The sequence below is a fragment of the Symphalangus syndactylus genome, chromosome 2 (genome assembly GCF_028878055.3).
Source record: "Symphalangus syndactylus isolate Jambi chromosome 2, NHGRI_mSymSyn1-v2.1_pri, whole genome shotgun sequence".
Lineage (NCBI taxonomy): Eukaryota > Metazoa > Chordata > Mammalia > Primates > Hylobatidae > Symphalangus > Symphalangus syndactylus.
The window spans coordinates 36,642,448-36,668,528 of NC_072424.2; the positions used below are offsets into that span (position 1 = coordinate 36,642,448).

The 26,081-nt window shown below is 41.9% G+C and overlaps 1 protein-coding gene across 9 annotated transcripts in view; it reads left to right on the forward strand.

Moving 5' to 3' along the window:
- Window positions 1-26,081, forward strand: part of ARMH3 (armadillo like helical domain containing 3) — a 220,289-nt gene that overhangs the window by 63,577 nt on the left and 130,631 nt on the right. For all 9 annotated transcript variants that reach the window (XM_055251146.2, XM_063627598.1, XM_055251194.2 and 6 more), the window contains 5 exons: window positions 1,728-1,786; window positions 3,489-3,554; window positions 5,032-5,101; window positions 6,462-6,522; window positions 22,328-22,416. In XM_055251146.2, the coding sequence (XP_055107121.2) occupies window positions 1,728-1,786; window positions 3,489-3,554; window positions 5,032-5,101; window positions 6,462-6,522; window positions 22,328-22,416 (345 nt within the window). The remainder of the gene's footprint in view (window positions 1-1,727; window positions 1,787-3,488; window positions 3,555-5,031; window positions 5,102-6,461; window positions 6,523-22,327; window positions 22,417-26,081) is intronic.

A 26,081-nucleotide genomic window follows, 5' to 3' on the forward strand; every position in this document is an offset into this window, starting at 1 on the left:
TGCAGCCATAAAAAATGATGAGTTCATGTCCTTTGCAGGGACATGGAGGAAACTGGAAACCATCATTCTCAGTAAACTATCGCAAGGACAAAAAACCAAACACCGCATGTTCTCACTCATAAGTGGGAATTGAACAATGAGAACACATGGACACAGGAAGGGGAGCATCACACTCCGGGGACTGTTGTGGGGTGGGGGGAGGGGGGAGGGACAACATTAGGAGATATACCTAATGCTAAATGACGAGTTAATGGGTGCAGCACACCAACATGGCACATGGATACATATGTAACAAACCTGCACATTGTGCACATGTACCCTAAAACCTAAAGTATAATAATAATAAAAAAAACGACCGTCTATAATGAAATAGGCCTTAGTTTTGTATTCATAAACACTTTAATTTTAAAATTAAAAAAAATATCTTAAGTGGAGAGATAGCTGCAGGCTTTTCTGTGGGAGTTGCCTATCAGTTTTTGGGAGGATAGTGCCATAGAAACTGTGGCTAAAGGTGGGTAGAAGAGTCGTGAATCTAGTTTTCCGGAGGCAAGGGCATTACTCTTTGGCTATACTGGGGCTTTGATGAAGCTACAGGGAGTTTCAGATAGGGATTGTCACCATTACTCTCTTTGCATTGCCTATCTCTGAGGAGAGGTGAGTATATTTGTGGACTGTAATCCCCATTATGCCATCTAATTATCAGGTTTTAATTGGTAGATCCCATTTTTGACAAAGAAGCAGGTCAATGTCAGGGTAAATAGTAATAGCTAACGTCTGCAGCACTCTAATCCATTAAGAGGTCTTCTTTCTAGATTGGACTTCATTCTGGGTCCTGTTGAAGCTAATTTGAAAATCATGAGCCATTTGTCTGTTTTGGCTATGCTGGCATGATCCTCTTCTTACTTCCTTTTCACTCCTTCACCCACAGAGTTTCTGGAAAGTAAAGTAAGCTTGATGGATTCTCGTACTTGGCAGTAATGGATTAGCTCTTTTTTGTCCTTTTGTGTGTGGGCTTAGAGCCCTGCTATTGGAGGTTGCCTTCTTCTTTTTTAATAACTAGAATGGGAGTTGTGAGAGACCAGGGAACTTTGTCTGTTTTGTTCAGTGCTATATCTTTAGTGCCTTGCGCAGTGCCTGCCACATAGTAGTGCTAAGGAAATATTTGTTGAATGAGTAACTTTGACAGGAAGAAAAATGATCAAGAGTTCACAGCTTTCTAGGGCATAAGTATACAATTGCAAGGAGAAGCGTGGGCTGGACCCTAGTCTCCAGTTAATTTCTTTTTTATTTCATTGCCAGTTTGCTATGAGCAGTCATGAAATCTTTCTAGATTTTGTGGTAGGTGGTGCTTAGAGTTGGCAGATGAGAGGGTGGAAAAGGAAATGGACCTGACTATTCAAGTTCTATCAGCAAAGGGCTGATGTGAGAGTACTGGCCACGATTTGAGCCATGACAATAGGAACCATTATGAGTTAGATGGCTCTCAGGAAGGTGGTTAGCCATTTAACAGACTACCAGGATATTCAAAAAATAAATCTTCTGGGGGAATTCTTTTGCCTAGGAGAGAAGGAAGAATTACTATAGTAGTACCTTGATTTTCATTTGTGGATTTTGTGGGAAAAGAAAGTGTGAATGTTTCCTTTTATGATATACGTCCTTGTTCTGTATTGAAACAGATGATGTAAGTCTGGATGATTTACAGAGAAGAGTTTCTTTTTTCTTTACAGATGAACACAGGCTTCACAGTGGCAAACTCTGTCTGATTATCCTTACATGTATTGCAGAGGTAGGTCTCACCAGCCTTCTGCTATTAGGCAGTCTTTTACAAAGTGCTGTCTTTCCCTGCCTCCCCTCACCCCATTACTATCTCATGACATTTAGGGTCCTAAAGTTTAGGAGAGAAAATCTTCCCCCTTTGTATTATCTGTCTTCTCCCACTAGAGTGTAGTCTTTGATGAAGCCATGGATAGACAGGGTCTTGTCTGCTTCCACGCTGTTTAGCTCTGTGTTTTTAAACTGTGGAGCAGTTTGTTTGTTTGTTTGTTTGTTTTGAGACAGAGTATCACTCTGTTGTCCAGGCTGGAGTGCAGTGGCATGATCTCGGCTCACTGCAACCTCCGCCTCCCAGGTTCAAGCGATCCTCCTGCCTCGGCCCCCCTAGTAGCTGAGATTACAGGCAGCGCCACCTTGCCCGGCTAATTTTTGTAATTTTAGTAGAGACGGGGTTTTGCCATGTTGGCCAGGCTGGTCTCAAACTCCTGACCTCAGGTGATCCACCCACCTCGGCCTCCCAAAGTGCTGGGATTACAGGTGTAAACCACCATGCCCGGCAGTGGAGCAGTTTAAAAAATAAAAATAAAAAAGGAGCTCAGGTTTCCTGTGATGGGGTGAAGGGGTTGATAGTAAAGCCAAAGAGGGGAATTGGAAACTCAGTAATTGCAGTTTGCCGAGAAACAAGAGCTGAGGGGAAAAAGGAAGGGGTGCTTTGGCTTTTTAAGAAGCCACTTTTGGTTGGACTAATTAGGTTCAAACTCACCATGTATCTTGGTGACACACAGGCATGGCAGAACTTGAGTGAGTTTAGAGCTAAATTTATAGCTTCAACCTCCCCCTTTACTATTCCCCACTCTGCTCTTTTCTCTCTTAAGAAAAATGGTGAAGGTAGTCCACATGAAGTAGAGATCTCCTCAGTCTCTCTCTCTTCATGTTCTCTGTGGAAAGATGACCTCCTTTTCACAAGATTAGGGGTGGCTGATTATAGAAGAGCTGCTTATTAGCAGTGGGCCTGGTATAATTGCTTTTCAAAAATCTTTCTAAGAAAATCTTTAAAGGAGTTGTTTTTCACAAATTGTAACAGTTCCTTGTAATTGGAGTCTGTAGGCTTGTCAGATCTTCAGAAAAGGTATTGGGAAAGGGCCAAGGGATGTTTATTACTAATCCATGGTAAGAGGTTTTTGATTTTCCATCAGTCTTCAGGAAAGCCCGGAATAGACAGGGTCTTGCCTGCTTCCACGCTGCCTGTGTAGCAGTTTGCTTCTGTTGGGTTGAACTCATTCCCAGCAGAGCACAGATTTTTCTTCTTGCTCCTAAACCCTCATTTGGAGCCTGCGCGTGAATCCTGCAGCCCCTATGAAAACCTGAAGCTATCACAAACAGAGCCAGCTCCTTGGGCAGATGGGACGGAAGAGGGAATAGGAAAACAGATTACTCTCATTCCTTTCAGCATCTGTCTTAAGTCCCTGCATCTTAATTTTTATTGTTTTTGCTTGGAAATTTTTGACCAGTTAGAGATACACTGGGAAATTATACTGAAGAAAAATCTCATGGCTTAAGTAGGGTTTGACATAAGGCTCTAGGCTTATCCTATTAGCTGTCCAGATGATCCTTGAAAGTAGTTCTTAAAGTCCAAGGATTTGTACGAAGTGCGATAGATTACAGTTTCTTAAATATAGCTCTCACTTCTTACTTTTTCTCTATATTTTTATTAGGATCAATATGCCAATGCATTTTTGCATGATGACAACATGAATTTTCGAGTAAACTTACATAGAATGGTAGGTGTTTCTTTTGCTTCTTGTCTTTTCTTAGAGGAAATTTTTTGTATGTCGGCAGGGTTGGGGTGAAATTGATCCTACTAGAACAAATGTGGGTGGAAAGTTTTGCCAAAGGGCTTTGCATGACGGCTGTTCAACAGACCCATGCTTGTTGTTGGGATTTTTGTGTGTCATGGAGCTGTTTCTTATTCGAGAGTTTTGGAAGATTCACAAGCGTGGCAATGATGCTGGATTTCTTTTCTTTTTCTTTTTTTTGAGACAGAGTCTCTCTCTCTCTCTCCCAGGCTGGAGTGCAATGGTGTGATCTCTGCTCACTGCAACCTCTGCCTCTTGGGCTCAAGCACTTCTTCTGCCTCAGCCTCCTGAGTAGCTGGGATTACAGGTGCCCGCCACCACGCTCGGCTAATTTTTGTATTTTCGTTACAGACGGGGTTTCACCATGTTGGCCAGGCTGGTCTCCAGCTCCTGACCTCAGATGATCCGCCCGCCTTGGCCTCCCAAAGTGCTGAGATTACAGGTGTGAGCCACCACGCCTGGCCTGATACTGGATTTCAATAATATAGGTTTCAGCAAGGAAATCGTTCTAAGCCTTTTGTTTTCAAAATGTAGTATAATTTTTGATTGGCTAAGACTAGCTGCTGCTCAGATTTGTTCATCTGAGAAGTGGGCAAATAGAATATGGAGGATCAGGGAATTTCTTAAAGCTTGGAGATATGTTAAAAAATATCACATTGAGGGCTGGGCTTGGTGGCTCATACCTGTAATCCCAACACTTTGGGAGGCCGAGGTGGGATCACAAGGTCAGGAGATTGAGACCATCCTGGCTAACAGGATGAAACCCCATTTCTACTAAAAGTACAAAAAATTAGCCGGGTGTGGTGGCAGGCACCTGTAGTCCCAGCTACTCAAGAGGCTGAGTCAGGAGAATGGCATTAATCCAGGAGATGGAGCTTGCAGTGAGCCGAGATCGTGCCACTGCACTCCAGCCTGGGCAACAGAGCGAGACTCCGTCTCAAAAAAAAAAAAAATTACATTGAGGTTTAGATGTAAAACTTACTTTATTTTTTTGCAACTACTACTGTTGCTGCTTCACCATCATTTCCTCTTTTTTTATTATTATTATTTATTGTCAAAGAAAAATACCAGTGTACCTCTTTTGTCATTAGTAATGCCATTTATATAACTAAAAGCAAAGTAAAACCAACGGTTTTCCCATTTTAGTATTCTCTAGTGCCCTTTAAGGTTGTGAATTGTAATTTTGTAACAGGTGTGCATTCATAACTGAAGCATTCACAAGTCCTCCCTTTCCCGCTTCACTCCATGCTACCCCGTTCCTCTCCCACCATGCGAAAAAGGGAAAGAAAAGGAAGTATCCCTGTAATAGTGATTTTATTTGCACAAGGAACATAATGATGGGCCACTGGATGTCAGTGCCAGTGTCTACTAATTTCCTTTCTTCATTTTTTTGTGTGTGAAGCCTATGAGACATAGGAAGAAGGCAGCAGACAAGAATCTTCCCTGCCGTCCTTTAGTATGTGCAGTACTGGGTGAGTATCATCAACATTGACATTGTTCTGTGACAGTGATAGGCTTTCATGATGAAGATGAAGAGTAGAACCTGTTTGATGTGCTTCTTCCGCAAATAAATTATTAGTGTTTTTTCCCTGGCCTAAGAAACCATGTTTATTGTTGTGTTTGGTAAAGCAACCCCAGTTATAGAGTGGTCAATAAAAGGGTCCTGTCGTTCAAAGAAAAAAGTCATTCTGGGGAGACAAATGGCTATGTCTAAACTTGATACATGATTTACATTTGTAAAATATCTTACTCTTGATCAAGATTTCAGGTTGAGCACAGTGGCTCGTGCCTGTAATCCCAGCACTTTGGGAGGCTGAGGTGGGTGGATCACTTGAGGTCAGGAGTTTGAGACCAGCCTGGCCAACATGGTGAAAACCTATCTGTACTGAAAATACAAAAATTAGCTGGGTGTGGTGGCAGGTGCCCATAATCCCAGCTACTCAGGAGGCTGAGGCAGGAGAATCGCTTGAACCTGGGAGGCAGAGGTTGCAGTGAGCCAAGATCGCGGCATTGCACTCCAGCCAGGGCGATACTGCATCTCAAAAAAAAAAAAGATTTCAAATTCTTCCCATCCTTTTTTGGTTCGAATTGATGTGCCAGCTGGCCAGGAGGCTTGAAGTTCATGGTTCACCTATACGAAACTTCCCCTGAGTAAATTAAACTGAGATGAGGCTGACTGAGTTGACAGGGGTCTATATCTTGGGTAATTTTGTCTGTCCAGAATTCTGCATTTTCCTCAGGGAATTAGCTGAATTCTTAATCCCATTTCACTTGGATATTCACCCCCAGTTTCTAAATCTACCTAATTTTAGAAACAGTAATTAAGGCTATATAATAAGCCTCTATTGACCCAAAGCCCCACAGCCCATTTCAGTCAATATCTGTCCAACTGAGCATGATAGTAAGATGAGATTGACTGACATAGCTTTAGAGCTGAGTCTCTGGTTACACAAATGTGATCCATAATTTCTTCTCTGAGCTTGCCTCATTGTCTAGTCTCAGAATATGATTTCCCTTTGGCGGTCTGCATTAATGCCGTGGGATGAAATATCTATACAATGAAATTTTCCATTTATCTGAATTTATTGGCAGGTTAGGGTATCCTTCTGGAGGTCGGCGAGTGAAATAATTTCTTATTACTTTACAAGTGGCAGGTGGTGAACAGTGTTACACAAAGAGCGTTATACAAAATAAGTGTATATGAATAAAGATGTGGTTAGTGGATGCCGTTCAGTGTGAGTGCAAGGTGTACTCAGAAGCTTTTTTTCCAACTCAAAGGCAAGAAATGAATTCCATTGTAATTGATCCAGTTTTTCTCTATTCCCCTTTCAGACCTGATGGTAGAGTTTATTGTAACACACATGATGAAGGAGTTTCCTATGGATCTCTATATGTAAGTACCATGGTTCATTTAATGTGTACAAATCTATTTTAAAGAATTGAATGTTAGAAAATTCATGGTCTGTGTAGGCCAGGCGTGGTGGCTCACGCCTGTAATACCAGCATCTTGGGAGGCCGAGGCGGGCGGATCACAAGGTCAGGAGATCGAGACCACGGTGAAACCTCGTCTCTACTAAAAATACAAAAAATTATCTGGGCGCAGTGGTGGGTGCCTGTAGTCTCAGCTACTTGGAAGGCTGAGGCAGGAGAATGGTGTGAACCCAGGAGGCGGAGCTTGCAGTGAGCTGAGATTGTGCCACTGCACTCCAGCCTGGGCGGCAGAGTGAGACTGTCTCAAAAAAAAAAAGAAAAGAAAATTCATGATCTGTGTATACTTCAAGAAAAACACATTTGCATGTGGAGAAGTGTTAGGGAACATTTTCTGGCCTGGATCTGTACATCTTTTCGGAAGAGGTAATAAGCACAAACCACAATTTGGATTCTGCACATATCTGCATGATCACTTCTAGGCACACTGCATGAAGAGGGAGCCGACACATGAATATAGTGATCGCAGGGGGCTGTTGTAATCAAAGATATGCAATACCAGCAGACCACTTAGTTGTCTCTGAGCTTTAGCATTAGGTAGGATGAATTTAGAGAGAGAGTGCTTCTGATCCATTCTTAGCCTACATTGTCCTGACAGCCTAGCTGGAGCCCTATTAGCTGGGCAGATTATGTCTCCAGTGGCCTGGCCATGAGATTCCTGCCTCCTGAGGAGATCTGATTGACCATCACAGTTTTTTGTTTTTGTTTTTGTTTTTTGTTTTTTGAGACAATCTCACTGTGTTGCCTAGGCTGGAGTGCAGTGGCATGATCTCGGCTCACTGCAACCTCTACTTCCCAGGTTCAAGTGATTCTTCTGCCTCAGTCTCCCAAGTAGCTGGGATTACAGGTGCACACCACCATGCCCGGCTAATTTTTGTATGTTTACTAGAGATGGGGTTTCACCATCTTTGCCAGGCTGGTCTCTAACTCCTGACTTCAGGTGATCCACCCACTTCAGCCTCCCAGTGTGCTGGGACTACAGGCATGAGCCACCACACCTGGCCGACCATCACAATTCTTTATAATGAGCACAACTGGAGGCAACTCAGAATCATCATATTTTATTTTTACTTTGTGACAGGGCCTCACTGTGTTGCCCAGGCTGGTCTTCAACTCCTAGGCTCAAGCAGTCCTCCCATCTCAGCCTCCCAAAGTAGCTGGGACTACAGGTGTGTGCCATTACACGTAGCCATCATCATATTTTAATAAAGTTTAAACCTTAAGCGTTTTCTTTCTCCTTTGCCACTCCTCCTACATTCTTCTCTTTAACACCCAAGAACAGCTGTGCCACATTAATGTCATCTCAAATACATATATTTAGTCCTTATAAAATATCTGAATTGAGTGTGACATCAGAATTGCTACCTCCATTTTTTGGGCAAGAGAGTAATTTGGTGAACAGCAAACTGAGTAAACCCCATTGCAGTGCCAGGCCTGGGATCTAGGGAGGTATAAAGGATTTCAGTCTAAATAGAGTAGACCTCTAGCTTGCTTTTTTTTTTTTTTTTTGAGATGGAGTCTTACTCTATTGCCCAGGCTGGAGTGCAGTGGCATGATCTCAGCTCACTGCAACCTCTGCTCCCGGATTCAAGTGATTCTCCTGCCTCAGCTTCCTGAGTAGCTGGGACTACAGTCGCGCCACCACCATGTTGGCTAATTTTTGTATTTTTTAGTAGAGACAGGGTTTCACCATGTTGGCCAGGCTGGTCTAGAACTCCTGACCTTAGGTGATCTGCCTGCCTTGGCTTCCCAAAGTGCTGGGATTACAGGTGTGAGCCACTGTGTCCAACCTTCCAGCTTCTTAGATTGCTTATAAACTATATAGTCTTGCTTTCATAGGTCTGAAATAATGATATAAATTTTACTTTTAGGTAAGTTGGTTACAGTTTGGATTTTTCCATACCTTTTGGGTGTTTAGAAGTAAGTCTGATCCTTTATTTCAAGTCAAAGACCATGAACAGCTGCTTTTTATAACACTTAACAGATGAGTGTTCAGCTTATTTTAGCTGGGGTCCCTGAACTTCATTATCTTAGGGTTTAGATTTGTTTTTGCTATAGACTTTATTTCTGGCTCGATTATTTTATATCCTAGTTTTAGGATGTGCTATTTACTTTGTAACATGTATTACTGTAGTTTCAATTTTTTCATTTTACAAGAAAGGAAGCTGAGGCTCAGGAGATTAATTACTTTGCCCAGGGTTACTCTGTTAGTAAGCATCATTGCCTGGATTTGAACCCAAATTTTCTTACTATAAATTCTGAACTGTTACCTTCCCAGGTGTATTAGTTATCTACTGCTGTGTAACAAACTACCCCAGACATAGTGGTTTAAAACAAACATTTATCACCTCACAGTTTCTGTGGTTCAGGAATCTAGGAGAAATTTAACTGGATAGTTTTGGCATAGGGCCTCTCAAAAGGATGCTTTTTAAGGAATAAAGGTAATATGCATACTTGAGGATCACATTAACGTGGCACAGGTGTTCTTGAGTTTTAAAGAGAAGAATGCAGAAGTGGCAAAGAATTAAAATCTTAAGGCTTAAACTTTATTAAAATAAGATGATGGCCAGGTTAGTTGGGGCAGCAAGCATCTGAGGTTCTACTGGGGCTCAAAAATCTGCTTTCAGGCTCACCTAATGGTTGTTGGTAAGCCTCAGTTCTTCACCACGTGGGTCTCTCCGTAGGGTTGGTAGGCATGGCAGCTGTCTTTCCCCAAAGCAATTAATCTAAGAGAGAAAGAGAAGGGGAGTGAGAGCCCAGGATGGAAGCTGTAGTATGATTTATAACCTAATTTCAAGTAACATATCATTTCTAATGGTCACACAGACCAACCCTGATACAGTGTGGAAAGGGACTATATGAGTGTGTGAATACCAGGTTGGGGTCCATCTTGCAGGCTGGTACCACAGTTGCACAGCTAGTAAGCTGCATAACTAAGGTTAAAATTCATGACTGTCTGACTCCGGAGGCTGTTCTCTTAATCATGTCTGTGATAAGTGATGGAGGAAAGATTTGTATAGAGTGACTGTGCTGGCTGGAGCATTAGAGAAGATATCCCAAGGTTGCATTTGACCTGAGTCATGAAGAAACTCTAGGGATTTTCTGTGTGGAGGAGTCAGGGAAGGACATACCAGGTAGGGGACCAGCATGTTTAGGTGCTTGGAGGCTTGAAAATGTGGTATGTTTGGAGAATAGAGCATAATTCCAGGTGGTTAGAGTGTAGAGTGCATGGAGGGAGGATAAGAGGTAGAAAAAAAGCTTGCCCAAGATTAAGTGGATGATGAGGAACAGTTGAAGGTGGGGCTGATATGATAAGATTGTATGTTCATTACTGTAAAGTTACAGGTATATTATCTGTTCACCCAACCCCCCACATTTCTAGCCAATGAACCTGGTCTCCCCAAATGTTCTAACCCCCCCTCCTCGCCCTAGTTCATAACTTCACCCTCGAAAGAGTTTTTATCTTGCCTTGCTTTCTTAGGTGCTTTTTCCACCTGCTCCTTAATTTACTGCCCTAGGGTTAGGGAAGATGGAGAAGATAACGAGGCATCAAGTTGACAGAGACTGGGCAGAAGGTCCCACCCTCAGGCTGAATTCACTTTCTTCATTACTACCCATGGGCATGTTTCCAGATCTTCCTTCTCCCGCTTCTAGCTCCCTTTCCAGTTTTTAGAATTTGGAGCATCAAGTCCTTTTGGGTGAACTTCCTGCTTCCAGCTGGGCAGCAGGCCAGGCTGCTGCTCTCCCTTCTCATTATTTACCCCTTTTTGGCAGTATACAGCAAAATGAGAAATTGAAAGCAAAATGAATTTCTGCCATTTCAGATAAGTTTATAATCTTCCTAGTGAAATATGAAGAAATATGGAGTTTGGAAAGACTTAATACTCAAAGCCAGAATCTGAGTCAGAAATGAAACAATTTCACATCTGTGTGTGAATGCTGTGGGTAATGATGGGGGAAGGTGCTTATACTGAAGAAAAAAAAAAAAGAAAGGTCTTGCCTGGAGCAGTTAAGAGGTAGCAAAACTGAACCAATTACTTTCACCTCCTAGCTGTACTGCTTGATTCTTGCTGCCACTCTCACTGCCACCACAGGATTGGGGAGTGAGGGGATATAGTCTCTGGGAGAGTAAATTTTCCTTTAAGTTACTCTTACATGGAAAACTTGGACTCTTCTTAAGTTACATATTTCCAAACCTGTAGGTAGGCATCAGAAGAAAGGTAGAGACTTCAGTGGGTCCTACAAGAAGATTTCAGGAGAAAGTGGAACTCATTTTGTGTTGAAATAGGAAATTGCTACAAGCATGAAAGAATCCCCACAAGAAGCACTAAATTTAGAGTCATTCTGCCAGTACATACATATGTGTGTGTGTGTTTATGTGTGTGTGTATTTTATTTATTTTTATATTTTTTTGAGACAGAGTCTCTGTGTCGCCAGGCTGGAGTGCAGTGGCACGATCTTAGCTCACTGCAACCTCTGCCTCCCAGGTTCAAATGATTCTCATGCCTCAGCTTCCCGAGTAGCTGGGATTACAGGTGCCCACCACCTCACCTGGCTAATTTTTTGTATTTTTAGTAGAGACAGGGTTTCACCATGTTGGCCAGGATGGTCTTGAACCCCTGACCTCCGGTGACCCATCTGCCTCGGACTCCCAAAGTGCTGGGATTACAGGAGTGAGCCACCGCACCCGGCCTATGTGTGTAATTTTTTTTTAGAGGCAGGGTCTTGCTTTGTCATCCAGGATGTAATGCAGTGGCATGATTATGGCTCACTCTAACTTGGAACTCCTGGGCTAAAGCAATCCTCCCACCTCAGTCTCATGAGTAAGTAGGACTGCAGGCTTGCACCACCATGCCTGGCTATTTTTATATTTTTTGTAGAGGTGGGAGTCTTGCTGTGTTGCCTAGGCTGGTCTTGAACTCCTGGCCTCAAGTGATCCTCCTGCCTCACCCTCCCAAAATGTTGGGATTTACAGGCATGAGCCACTATGCCTGGCCTCCAGTATATATAAACACACATATACACATACATGTATGTATATATACGTATATATGTGTGTGTGTATATATATACACATATACATATATATGTGTGTGTGTATATATATACACATATACGTATATATGTGTGTGTATATATGTGTATATGTATATGTATATACGTATTATATATATGTATATGTATATACGTATTATATATATGTATATGTATATATGTGTATATATGTAAACCCATGGGATCTGTATATATATGTATATATGTGTGTATATATGTATATATATGTGTATATATAAACCCATGGGATCTGTATATATATGTATATACAAGTATATATATGTATACATATATGTATACATATGCATATATATACGTATATATGTGTGTATACATATACACATATATACATATATGTATATACACATATACATATATTCATATATATGTACACGTGTGTGTATATATGTACACATATATGAGTGAGTGTGTGTGTGTGTGTGTGTGTATATATATATATATATATATATTTTTTTTTTTTTTTGATGGAGTCTCGCTCTGTTGCCCAGGATAGAGTGCAGTGGTGCGATTTCAGCTCACTGCAACCTCCACCTCCCAGGTTCAAGCAATTCTCTGCCTTAGCCTCTCGAGTAGCTGGGATTATAGGCAAGCACCACCACGCCTGGCTAATTTTTGTATTTTTAATAGAGATGGGGTTTCACCATCTTGGCCAGGCTGGTCTTGAACTCCTGACCTCGTGATCGACCTGCCTCGTCCTCCCGAAGTGCTAGGATTACAGGCATGAGCCACTGTGCCCGGCCTCCAGTATATATGTATTTTTAAGGCCACAGCAGTGGTTAAAATTTTCGTTCTGCTTGATGAATAGTATAAATTATTGAAACCACAAGGCTAATGATGTCACCTGTTGGTGACTGTGGAGACAGGAACAGAGCCTAGGAGCAGTGCTGGAGTGGATGTGGATAGGTGGCCGCAGGGGTTGGGGATGTAGGTCGCATCTCACTGCTGCTCTGGAGTGGCTCGGTGTTGGTGGGATGGCGTTATCAAAGGGGGCCAAATACAGGCCGTCCAGATCCAGGCCATATGAGAGGTGCTGGCATTCAGGAATGTACTATGTGTGCCTAGGTAGTCATGTATGGGCAGCATCTAGTCACATTTGCTGGCTGCAACAAAGCCGTTAGCACCAGGGACCTCATGACTCTCAATTTCATGGGAAAATTGACAGACGAGTTTGTAGATTGTTAAGGCAAATCATGCTCAAACAAGGGCATCATTAAGTGACAACTGTATCAAACAGGATCACATCACAATTTCTAAAAATCAGCAAATTATTTGGAAACAATTAGGATGATTTATATTGCAACTTATATCACTTGGTAAGCAATTTTGGTACAGGTTTATGAGTGTAAAAAAACAGTGTTTTTTCTGTTTTCTCACTCAACAACAACAATCAACACAGAAGACTTCTATGACCAAATGTGGGGAGGGTTTACTCCCTACACACCAAGCAAGCAATCAATTCTGTAGCAGATACCAGCTGGGTGTACTGTATTTCAATTCTGACACTGTCTACCTGGAGGTAGTTTCAGATGCCATGGGTTTAGGGCTCAGTCCCTAAGACTACCACCGGCTTTCAATGCCAATCAGAAGCCCAAGGTTATTTTGCCTGTGCTTCTGATGGACCAGCTATAAATTGGGGTTCCTACAACCTCCTCCTTAGGTTTGATTAATTTGCTAGAGTGGCTCACAGAATTCAGGGAAACACATTTACCAGTTTATTACAAAGGATATTTTAAAGAAACATATAAACAGTCAGATGAAGAGATACATAAGGTGAGGTCTGAAAGGGTCTGGAGCCCAGGAGCTTCTGACCCCTTGGAGTTGGGGTGTGCCAACCTCCCGGCACGTAGATGAATTCTTGTTCGCCTTCCTGTAGGCCTCCATGTGTTTAGCTATCCAGAAGCTCTCCAAACCCTGTCCTTTTGGTTTCTTATGGAGATTTCATTATGTAGGCATGTTTGATTAAACCATTGGCTGGCCATGGTTCATGCCTGTAATCCTAGCACTTTGGGAGGCTGAGGTAGATGGATCACTTGAACCCAGCCTGAGCAACCTTGTCTCTACAAAAATTAGTCAGGTGTGGTAGTGTGTGCCTGTAGTCCCAGCTACTTAGGAGGCTGAGGAGGGAGGATGGTTTGAGCCGTGGAGGTCAAGGCTGCGGTGAGCCGTGATTGCACCACTGCATTCCAGCCTAGGTGACAGAGTGAGACATTGTCTCAAAAAATAAATAAAATAAAATAAAAACCATTGGCCATTGGTAATCAACTTAACCTTCAGCCCCTCTTCTCTCCCTGGAAGTCAGGGCTAGGGCTGAAAGCCCAACTCGCTAATCATGCCTTGGCCTCCCCGGTGACCAACCCTCATTCTAAAGCTACCTGGGGGAGGCCAGCCGTCAGTCACCTCAACATACAAAAATACATCACTTTGGAGATTCTAAGGATTTTAGGAGTTATATGTCAGGAAACAGGGTTGAAGACCAAATATATATTTTACAACAGTGGTCCCCAACCTTTTTGGCACCAGGAACCAGTTTCATGGAAGACAATTTTTTCACAGACCTGGGGGCAGTGATGGTTTCGAGATGATCCAAGTGCATAACATTTATTGTGTATTTTATTTCTGTTATTATTACACTGTAATATATAATGAAATAATTCTGTAACTCACCATAATGTAGAATCAGTGGGAGCCTTAAGCTTGTTTTCCTGCAACTAGATGATCCTGTCTAGGGGTGATGGCAGACAGTGACAGATCATCAGGCATTAGATTATCATAAGGAGCCACAACCTAGATCCCTTGCATGTGCAGTTCACAATAGGGTCTGTGCTCCTATGAGAATCTAATGCTGCCACTGATCTGACAGGAGGCAGAGTTCAGGTGATAATGCAAACCATGGGGAGCAGCTGTAAATACAGATGAAGCTTCCCTTGCTCACCTGCCACTCACCTCCTGCTGTGCAGCCTGGTTTCTAACCAGTACTGGTCTGTGGCCTGGGTGTTGGGGACCCTTTTTACAATATCACAAGGTTAGTTTATTAGAGAATAAAAGGGAATGACTTAAAATTTTTCCATGTATGTATTGATTTATAGATTATTTTTCTGTACGGTTTGTAAAATATTTTCTTTTTTCTTTTTTTGAGACAGAGTCTTACTCTGGCATCTAGGCTGGAGTGCAATGGCGCAATCTCAGCTCACTGTAACCTCTGCCTCCCGGGTTCAAGCAATTCTCGTGCCTCAGCCTCCCAAGTAGTTGGGATTACAGGCCTGCACAACCACTCCTGGCCAATTTTTGTGTTTTTTTGGTAGAGATGGCATTTCACCATGTTGCTAGGTTGGTCTCAAACTCCTGACTTCAGGTGATCCACCCACCTTGGCTTCCCAAAGTGCTGGGATTACAGGTGTGAGCCACTATACCCGGCCTGTAAAATATTTTTTTTTTTTTTTTTTTTGAGACGGAGTTTTGCTCTTGTTGCCCAGGCTGGAGTGCAATGGCACGATCTCGGCTCTATCACTGCTGAAAGTACCCCAGTCTTTGTTTTTTGTTTTTGTTTTTGTTTTTGAGATAGAGTCTCGCTCTGTTGCCCAGGCTGGAGTGCAGTGGTGCGATCTTGGCTCACTGCAAGCTCCACCTCCTGGGTTCACGCCATTCTCCTGCCTCAGCCTCCTGAGTAGCTGGGACTACGGTCACCCACCACCACGCCCAGCTAATTTTTTGTATTTTTTAATAGAGACGGGGTTTCACCACGCTAGCCAGGATGATCTCGATCTCCTGACCTCGTGATCCACCCACCTCTACCTCCCAAAGTGCTGGGATGACAGGTGTGAGCCACCGTGCCCGGCCTGTACCGAAGTCTTTTAAGAGAGTACTGTTTAAATAGTTTTTACTAAATTCTGTCTGAGAGGCTCCTGCAAGACCACTTAGGGAGTGAGAAGAACAGAGAGAGATGTGAATAATGGAGCAAGTAGAATAAGCTAATAAGGTAGCAATGGAGGCTTATTATTTGGAGTACTATGAAAATATCTGGAGAAGAGTAATTTTAAGAGTTTAACTTATAAATTTAGTTCAATTCACTTGTATCCTTGGTACGTTTTTAGGCATTTTGTTTGTTTTATTTATTTATTTTTAAGATGGGCTCTCACTATGTTGGCCAGGTTGGTCTTGAACTCTTGGCCTCAAGCAATCCTACTGCCTCAGCCTCCCAAAGTGCTAGGATTACAGGTGTGAGCCACCAAGCCCAGCCAGTTGTTAAGCATTTTAATTCCTCTACCTGGTGTCTCTGGCTCTCATTTTGCAGAGAGAGGTTAGTAGTGTTTTTTCTGCTTTCTTCTTTTCTCCTCTGCTAAGAGGCCCAAGAAATTAGCTACTCCTATTTTTTTTTTCTTTTTCTTTTTCTTCATTATTTCTTCTTAAAAAAACAAAAAAACGATTACATGTGCAGAATGTGCAGGTTTGTTACATAGGTGTACACATGCCATGGCCTATTGATGCATCCTCTGAGTTCCCTCCCCTCACCCCCCCACCCCGCAACACGCCCTAGTGTGTGTTGTTCCCCTCTCTGTGTCTATGTGTTCTCAATGTTCAGCTCCCACTTAAGAGTGAGAGCATGCAGTGTTTGGTTTTCTGTTCTTGTGTTAGTTTGCTGAGGATGATGGCTTCCAGCTTCATCCATGTCACTGCAAAGGACATGATCTCATTCCTTTTTCTGGCTGCATAGTATTTCATGGTGTATATGTACCACATTTTCTTTATCCAGTCTATCATTGATGGGCATTTGGGTTGGTTCCATGTCTTAGCTATTGTGAATAGTGCTGCAATGAACATACATGTGCATGTGTCTTTATAGTAGTAGCTACCCCTATTTTAGCTTGATTCCATGAGCTGTCAGATTGATATCCCACAGATTAGTGTGGTGTCTGCTAAAGTCAGTGGGGTCTTAGGATATTCTTTGTCTCGGGTTATAGCCATAGAACTTAAAAGAGTCTCAGGCTGGGCACGGTGGCTCACGCCTGTAATCCTAGCACTTTGGGAGGCTGAGGTGGGCGGATCACCTGAGGTTGGGAGTTTGAGACTAGCCTGGCCAACATGGTAAAACCCCATCTCCACTAAAAATACAAAAATCAGCCAGGCATGGTAGCAGACATCTGTAATCCCAGCTACTTGGGAGGCTGAGGCATGAGAATCACTTGAACCCGGGAGGCAGAGGTTGCACTGAGCCGAGATCATGCCACTGCACTCCAGCCTCTGTGACAGAGTGAGACTCTATCTCAAAAACAAAAACAAAACAAAACCCCCAAAAGACAAAAGGAGGAGCCAGTTTCATTTACCTGAAACTGGCAGTTTACCTAGGTTCAGTTTTCTAGGAACTTTATAATTTAGTTATAATAAGACTTAAGCAGTAGCATTCAGTTGGTATACAGTCAAGATTTGTTGAATGAATGAATGAAAAGGGTAGGTCTGACAGTTTCTTCTGAACCTTTTGGTTTGTGTGATGAGCGTGGAGTTCCAGAGGGGTGCAGTCCAAGCCCTGGGGCCTGTGGCTGACCAAACCCTCCCTTAACTAAAAAAGTCCTAATTTAAGTACTTTTAGGGTAGCGAGGATATGACAAAGTGAGACTTAGAATCTGAATTTAGTTAAGACATTGCATTTTAGGCCATTTAGAAACCTCTATACACGAGGGATTCTAAGGGCTGAGATCATAGTTAATTGAATGTTGAATTTGTGAATTTAAGTTGAAAATAGGGGCCGGGCGCAGTGGCTCACGCCTGTAATCCCAGCACTTTGGGAGGCCGAGGCGGGCGGATCACGAGGTCAGGAGATCGAGACCATCCTGGCTAACACAGTGAAACCCCGTCTCTACTAAAAATACAAAAAATTAGCTGGGCGCGGTGGCGGGCGCCTGTAGTCCCAGCTACTCGGGAGGCTGAGGCAGGAGAATGGCGTGAACCCGGGAGGCGGAGCTTGCAGTGAGCCGAGATCGCGCCACTGCACTCCAGCCTGGGCGACAGAGCCAGACTCCATCTCAAAAAAAAAAAAAAAAAAAAAAAAAAAAAAAGTTGAAAATAGGAAATATAAAAGTTAATCCTCTCAAATGAAAAGTATCAATTTATTCACCTAACACAGGCTATTAAAGTGGACATTTAATGGCTTAATCAAGAATCCAAGCATACCTAGTTATAGAATATATGAAATGAACATTGCTGTGAAAGCTGTAACTTGCATATCTTGACAAATATTTGGAAAACATAGGCCACAGAGTTTTTTTTAAGCAGCTTTAAATTATACAATTTAGTGTTTTTAAAATATATTTACATAATTGTGCAACAATTACCATGAACTAATTTTAGACCATTTTCAATCAACTCTTGCATAAAGAAATCCTGTACCCAGTAGTAGTTACTCTCCGTATTTCTTGCTCTGTCCTCTCCCTCAGGCCTAGATAACCCAGGTCTACAAAAATTAAAAAATCTACTTTTTGTCTCTATGTATTTGCCTATTCTGGACATTTTATATAAATGAAATAATAGAATATGTGGATTTTTACTACTGACTTCTTTAATTTAGCATAATATTTTCCATATTCATCCATGTTGTAGCCATTCCTCTTTATGGTTAATATTTCATTGTATAGAATACCACATCATTGTGTTTATTCATTCACTAATTGATAGACATTTGGGTTGTTTAGACTTTTTGGCTATTATGAATGCCACCATGACTGTTTGTATACCAGTTTTTGTGTGGACATATATTTTGTTTTATTTTTATTTTTTTTAGAGACAGAGTCTTACTCTGTTACCTGGGCTGGGGTGCAGTGGTGCAATCATAGCTTCAAACTCCAGAGCTCAAGCGATCCTCCTGTTTCAACCTTCTGAGTAGCTGGGACTATTGGTGCATGCCACTGCACCCAGCTAATTTTAAAATTTTTATTTATTTTTATTTTATTTACTTATTTTATTTTAATTTAATTTAATTTAATTTTAGTTTAGTTTTTGAGATGAAGTCTCACTTTGTTGCCCAGGCTGGAGTGCAATGGCGCGATCTTGGCTCACTGCAACTTCCATCTCCCGGGTTCAAGCAATTCTCTGCCTCAGCCTCCTGAGTAGCTGGGATTACAGGCGTCCGCCACCACGCCCCGCTAATTTTTTGTATTTTTAGTAGAGACGAGGTTTCACCATGTTGGGCAGGCTGGTCTTGAACTCCTGACTTCATGATCCACCCACCTTGGCCTCCCAAAGTGCTGGGATTACAAGGCATGAGCTACTGTGCCTGGCCTAATTTTTTTAGTTTTTAATTTTTGTAGACGTGGGATTCTGCTTTGTTTCCCAGGCTGGTCTGAAATTTCTGGCTTCAAGTGATCCTCCTGCCTTGGCCTCCCAAAGTGTTGGGATTACAGATGTGAGCCACTGCACCTAGACTGTTTGTGTTTTTCTTTTGTATACACCTAGTAGCGGAATTGCTGGGTTATGTGGTAGCTCTGTATCTAACATTTTGAGAAACTCCAAACTTTTCCAAAGTGGTTGTACTATTTTTATTTTTACCAGTATTCTTCGAGGGTTCTAATTTCTCTACTATTAACTTCCCTCTGTGAAGTGAGAGCCAGAGACACTAGCTAGAGGAACTGATGTGTATTTATAATTCACCATATGAATTTTGGGGGACAGATGTCAATCTGGAACATGTGTGTAATGATTTACTTGTTCTTCTCCTGGCATCAAATGTTCTTTCCATAGTTGTTTCCAGTTTTCTTTTATGAATGCTGTTTCTTTGTAAGCATGAAATCTATGTTCATTTGATATGCAAAAGTAGAATCATGTTTTAATATGCCTTTTAAAAATGAAGTTGAACATTATAGAAAAATGTTGGCTTTCCCTGTTCCCCTTTTTTGGGAGATGGAGGAATTTGTTGACTGTTTCCTTGGCCTGTCTTTGTTGTTCGAGGTTGTCTTAGTCTGTTTGCTGTTGCTATAACTGAATACCTAAGACTGAAAAATTTATAGAGAAAAGAAATTTATTTAGTCTCACAGTTCTGAAGACTAGGAAGTCCAAGTTCTAGGGGCTACATCTGGGTGAGGATCTTCTTGCTGATGGGGACACTGTAGAGTCCCGAGGTGGTGCAAGATATTGTATGGTGAGGGGGCTCAGGAGAGAAAGCCAGACTGGCTTATATAACAGATTTACTCTCATGATAACTAACCCACTCTCATGATAACCCATTAATCCATTAACCCATGAGTGGATTAATCTACTCCTGAGGGCAGAGCCCTCATGACTCAGTCACCTCTTAAAGGCCCTGCCTTTTAGTAATATTACATTTGCGATTACGTTTCAACATGAGTTTGAGAGAGGACAAACATTCAGACTATAGCAAAGGACACTGTTTTTATCATCTATGTATATAAACTTCTATATATTAAACATAGTAACTCTATTATATCATTTATTGCAAATGTAATTTCCCATGTTTGCCATTTAATTTTAATCATTGAAATTTTTTTTATTAAACAAAATATTTGTATTTTTAGGAAGTAAATTTCATCAGTATTTACCTTTATAATTTCATCTGGCTTTTTAACCTTTCAAAATCCTTTCTCAGTCAGAGATGAAAAAAATGTTTTTGGTAGGTTTATAATTTTTAAAAATATCATTTATCTTAACCTCAAGCTACTAACTGCTTATTTGGAAATACTCTCAGAAACATATATGTCATTGAGATGTGAATAACCCTGAATATTCCAGTGATCTAGCAGAATGCTGTCCAGTAGAAACTTTTGTGATAATAGAAAAGTTCTATATTTTTTTGTGTTCACTATAGTAGCCATTAGCCACATGTAGCTACTGAGTACTTGAAAGGTGGTTAGCACAACTGACAAACTGCATTTTTAAGTTTAACTTTTAATGTAAATAGAATTTAAATTTTACAGTTTGCAGCAAAAAAAAAAGAAAAGAAAAGAAAGAAAAAGAAACAACTTCTGGCTGAGCACGGTGGCTCGTGCCTGTAATCCCAGAACTTAGGGAGGCCGAGGCAGGTAGATCACTTGAGGCCAGGAGTTCTAGACCAACCTGGCCAACAAGGTGAAACCTATCTGTACTAAAAGTACAAAAAAAATTAGCTGGGTATGGTGGCACATGCCTACAGGGTGGCTGGGACTATAGGCATGTGCCACCATGCCCAGCTAATTTTTTAATAGATTTTATTTATAAGTAAGACTGGTATCATAATTATATATTTAATTAAAAATTTAATTTAAATAAAAACCACATTCAGATAGATATAGAGAGTTAAGGTCTTTAATTTTGTGTTTTTGCATTCCATGTCACTATACCACTTTGAGTGGAATAATTTAATTGTGATCCACTGGTTTATCCTTTTTCCCTGGAAAGGTACTCAAGGGAAAGATGTCAATGGCGCCTAATTGATTATTGACTTCTAAGTAGTTATAGCACCCTTTTCCCATTGATAAGGGGAATGGGTAGCACAAGCAGTATGTGATTGTGTGATTGCGTGTGTGTGTGTGTGTGAGAGAGAGAAAAAGAGAGAGTGAGAGATTGATTAATCTACTAGAAGAAGGCAGAAGTTCTTTTTTTTTTTGGAGACAGTCTTGCCCTGTCGCCCAGGTTGGAGTACACTGGCACGATCTTGGTTCACTGCAACCTTTGCTTCCCAGGTTCAAGCGATTCTCCTGCCTCAGCCTCCTGAGTAGCTGGGACTACAGGCATATGCCGCCACACCTGGCTTTTTTTTTTTTTTTTTTTGAGACGGAGTCTCACTCTCTCACCCAGGCTGGAGCGCAGTGGCGCGATCTCGGCTCACAGCAAGCTCTGCCTCCCGGGTTCATGCCATTCTCCTGCCTCAGCCACCCCTCCGCCCTACCCGAATAGCTGGGACTACAGGCACCCGCCACCACCCTGGGCTAATTTTTTGTATATTTTTAGTAGAGACGGGGTTTCACCTTGTTAGCCAGGATGGTCTTGATCTCCTGACCTTGTGATCCGCCCACCTCGGCCTCCTAAAGTGCTGAGATTATAGGTGTAAGCCACCGTGCCCAGCCTATTTTTTTTTTTTTTTTTTTTAAGATGTATTCTTGCTCTGTTGCCCAGGCTGGAGTGCAGTGGCGCGATCTCGGCTCACTGCAACCTCCACCTCCTGGGTTCAAGTGATTCTTCTGCCTCAAACGAGTAGCTGGGACTACAGGTGCACGCCACCACACCCAGCTAATTTTTGTATTTTTAGTAGAGATGGGGTTTCACCATATTGGCCAAGCTGGTCTCAAACTCCTGACCTTGTGATCTGCCTGCCTCGGCCTCCCAAAGTGCTAGGATTACAGGCATGTGCCACCACGCCAGGCTTTTTTTTGTACTTTTAGCAGAGACGGGTTTTGCCATGTTGCCATGTTGGCCAGGCTGGTCTTGAACTCCTAGCCTCAAATGATCTACCTGCCTTGGCCTCCTAAATTGCTGGGGTTACAGGTGTGAGCCACCGTGCCCGGCCAGAAGTTTTATGTATTTTTTTGCATGTATACATATTCATATCCAGGGTCTTTAGTGGCCTTAGCAAAGCCGGCTCACTAAGAAGGGATCTGTGGTGAGTTGCACTATATTCTCAGGCTTACCCTCATTTTTTGCTTTCCCTGTTACAGACGCTGCATCCAGGTAGTACACAAACTGCTCTGCTACCAGAAGAAATGTCGGGTACGCCTGCATTACACCTGGCGGGAGCTCTGGTCAGGTAACTTTCTCTGTTGAATTCATCTCCTTTTTCTATACCTTTTATGAGCCCCTAGGCCTGGGCTCAAGATGGATTTTTTGTTTTTTAACCTTTTGGTTTGTTTAGGATGCCTTTATTTTCAGTTACTCTTTTTGTCTTTTTTTTTTTTACATTTTAGCTTTTTTTGAATCCAGACCTGGGTGTGTCACATGTCTATTCTTTACTTTGTCCCTTGTTCCTTCCCCTTCCTATATTTTTTGTCAACTGGTAAAAACAATTGAGTATTTCTTGTGTTCCAGTAAATCTTCCTTTGAGTAAGAGTGAGGTAGGAGGAGTCTGTACAAACTTGGGTTCTCACTCGGTTTCATTTGGTAGCCACATATGGACTATAGGGAGGCTTCTGTATGTTTCCTCAGGAATGTCATAGGGAGAGATGGAGGGATGGGGACGGGGTGGGGAGATGCGGGAATCCTGTTCTTTGTGTTACATCTGGCATTATTACTGTTTACAGACAGTGTCACTTGTACCACTCCCCCTGTGCCAGAGACAAAACAGCAAATTACAGTGTTTACTTTTGTCTTTGTAACCATTTGGTAGCCCAGTAAAGTCACTGCTACCCCTGCAGGGGGGAAGTGGCTCTTCTCTAAGGGTACAATTAATGCTGGCTTGCCACCCCTTTCTTTTGTGTGACTAAATTGGAGGTTTCAGGAAAGCAGAGGAGACATGTTCCCTTGTCTTGGCAGTTGCTTGCTGCTAGGTCCTGTGGCTTTTGAGACCTGATGGTACAATAAAATCTTCTCCAGATGATTCCAGTGATGAAAGGTTGCCCACCCATGGGAGAGCTGCTCTGTATTTTCAGCAGAATAGGGTGTGTTAGTGTCAGAGGCTTTATAAGAAACAGGCCAGTAACCCAGCCCCCTTCCATGGAATTCATCTCACTTGTTGTGACACATGATTTCCTCCCAACCCAATTTGGCTTTCTAAATTTAGTCCTCCATAATAGGAAGTAGAGATCTTTAATTAATGGATTAGCAAGTTTTTGCAGTTACCGCTGATGGTGGTAAAGGGGGAGTAGGAGAATAACACTAAGTGGCAATAGTGGCATTTTGATATTTTAGGAGAGGAGAGTATGATTGTGTGAGAGTTTGAGATTGAAAGAATGGCAGGAGAGTTAAAGAGAGATCAAAAGAGATGGAAATGACCAACAGTAGAATTTCTTAGGTAGCAACACCTCCTTTTAATATAAAGGACTATTATTGTTGCCTATGGATAGTTGTATGATTATTAGGCTCTAAAAGCATAGGATTAAAGAGAAAACACAATAATGATGCAGACCTTCAGATGTTGGTACAGTTGTTGGATTTATAATAAGTACAAATGGTTTATGTCTATAACTTGAATGAAATTACACATTGTAGTACTAAACAAGTTGGTAGTAGTAGTTGTTTCTGCCTGCCTCTTCTGATTCCCTTCTGGTTTTACTTTCTCTTTCATTCTATTTTCTTTCCTTTTTGTCCTAGCTATTCTGTCTGTGGCCTCTGTGATCTCTGTGGCTTTTCTCTCATTCTCATGATCTGTTGTCCTCTTCCTCATTATCCTGTTCCATTGTCTTGTCCACATTGCCTTCTACTCTTCATTCTGGTCTGTCTCCTGAGACTCAGGGCTTCCTGTTATTCTCCTCCTATCCCCATTTTGTATCCTCTGTTCTCTTGATGAATCGACACTTTTATTGGTATGAAGTGTTCTTTGTGTTATTATAGTCATGCATTTTACTTTTTATGTATGTCATAAACTCCAGAATACGTTGTCCTCATTTTTGCTTAAACAAGTGATTATCTTTTTTCTTTTCTTTTTTTTTTTTTTTTGAGACTGAGTCTCGCTCTGTCGTCCAGGCTGGAGCAGTGGCATGATCTCGGCTCACTGCAAGCTCCGCCTCCCGGGTTCACACCATTCTCCTGCCTCAGCCTCCCGTGTAGCTGGGACTACAGGCACCCACCACCACGCTTGGCTGATTTTTTTTGGATTTTTAGTAGAGATGGGGTTTCACCGTGTTAGGCAGGATGGTCTCGAACTCCTGACCTTGTGATCCGCCCACTTCAGCCTCCCAAAGTGCTGGGATTACAGGTGTGAGTAACCATGCCTGGCTGCGATTATCTTTTAAAGAGATTTAAAAATGTCTTTTATATTTATCTTTTCTGACTCAGCATTTTGCTCTTCTCACTAGGAAATGGTGAAGAAGAAGGCCATTCTTTATTCTGTGTTGGTCAGTTGACATTGTGTCTTTCAGAACTTTCAGCTCTATTTATAATTATGTCCTATTCTCAGGACTGATTGCATGACAGTCTAAGGCCCTTGATGAGTTGAGGGGAAGTACATATGAGTGTCCTTAGGCATGGACCATTGCTTGTCACGAAGGCATCTAGACATTTGTACTGGAGTTCTCTGCTAAGTGACGTTAGCTCCTTTTCCTGTATAGGCTGGGTGAGCCCTCCTGGTATGCTGGCTCCGTGTATTCATATGTGGAGCATACAGTGAGATGCAGAGCAGCAGGCATTAAGGAAAGCTGCAAAACAATGTTGCATCCCATGCAGTCAGAGCCCGTAATAGTGTATAATATTGCATTCTGTGAATACAAGTGTGTCTATCCACCTACCTCTTAGCAGGCACTACCCCTCATATGTTGGATTGCCCATGTTTTCACTCTTTCTTTGCCTTCTAGACTTAGGGATTTGAGGGAGCTGTGTGAAACTCATCGTGGCAAATATGCTTATGTGTATATATCCTTTGCCATACATGTGCTGCAAACTGTAATGAAATGTTATTTATAAGACTGGTAAGGCATGTGTTATTAGACTGGACACACAAAAGCCCTTGGTTATCTAGGAAGCAATCGTCTAGGGTCCAGACGTAGTTTAGAATGTGGGTGTTTAGTATCACTGTACTTCATTGCTGATTTTTATTTCTATGCTGTTTGACTATATTAGCTCTTTGTTATTATTGGGGAGGTAGCCAGAGGTCCCCAGATTCCTATAACGAATTTACAGGTGTGATCTTATGGACAAGGAGGAGCCAGCTGTATTAGTTGGGGGTTCAATCTTGCCTGATAAGCTTTTCCTAGTTGGTTTTACAGATATGAGCCCTGACCTATTCCCTGCTGCCACTGTCTGTTTCTATGATGCGTGTCACCATGATATCTGAGTATATAGGAAAATATATTTAGGCTAATTTTAACTAGAATATGGAAAGGAAAAAGTCCTGTTGCTCTGCATTGCTCTGTTTTCAGCAATCACTGTTTTTCACCACATTATAGAAAGTTTGAAAGCTCTTCTCTGATGTCTAGGCAACCCAAATCTCCCAGTCTGAGTAAAAGATTAGATCTTAAAACTCTCCACTGATAGAGGTAGAACACTGGGTTTTGGGATAAGATCATACTGAAATAGTTCTTTACTTTTGAGAATAGAATGAAAGCTACAGTCATCTTTGTATCCAGAAAAAATGTCCATTTGCACATACATATTTTGCATATAGTTTCACAGAGTTTCTGGATCCTCTGAAGCCCCTCCATCATCTTCTGTCAAAAACCTCTGTCTTAATTTTAAGTTCCACAACCTCCCAATTAATCCTGTTCTCACAGAACATCTTAGTATCTAGGTAATTTTTTTTCTTTTTGAGAAAGAGTCTCACTC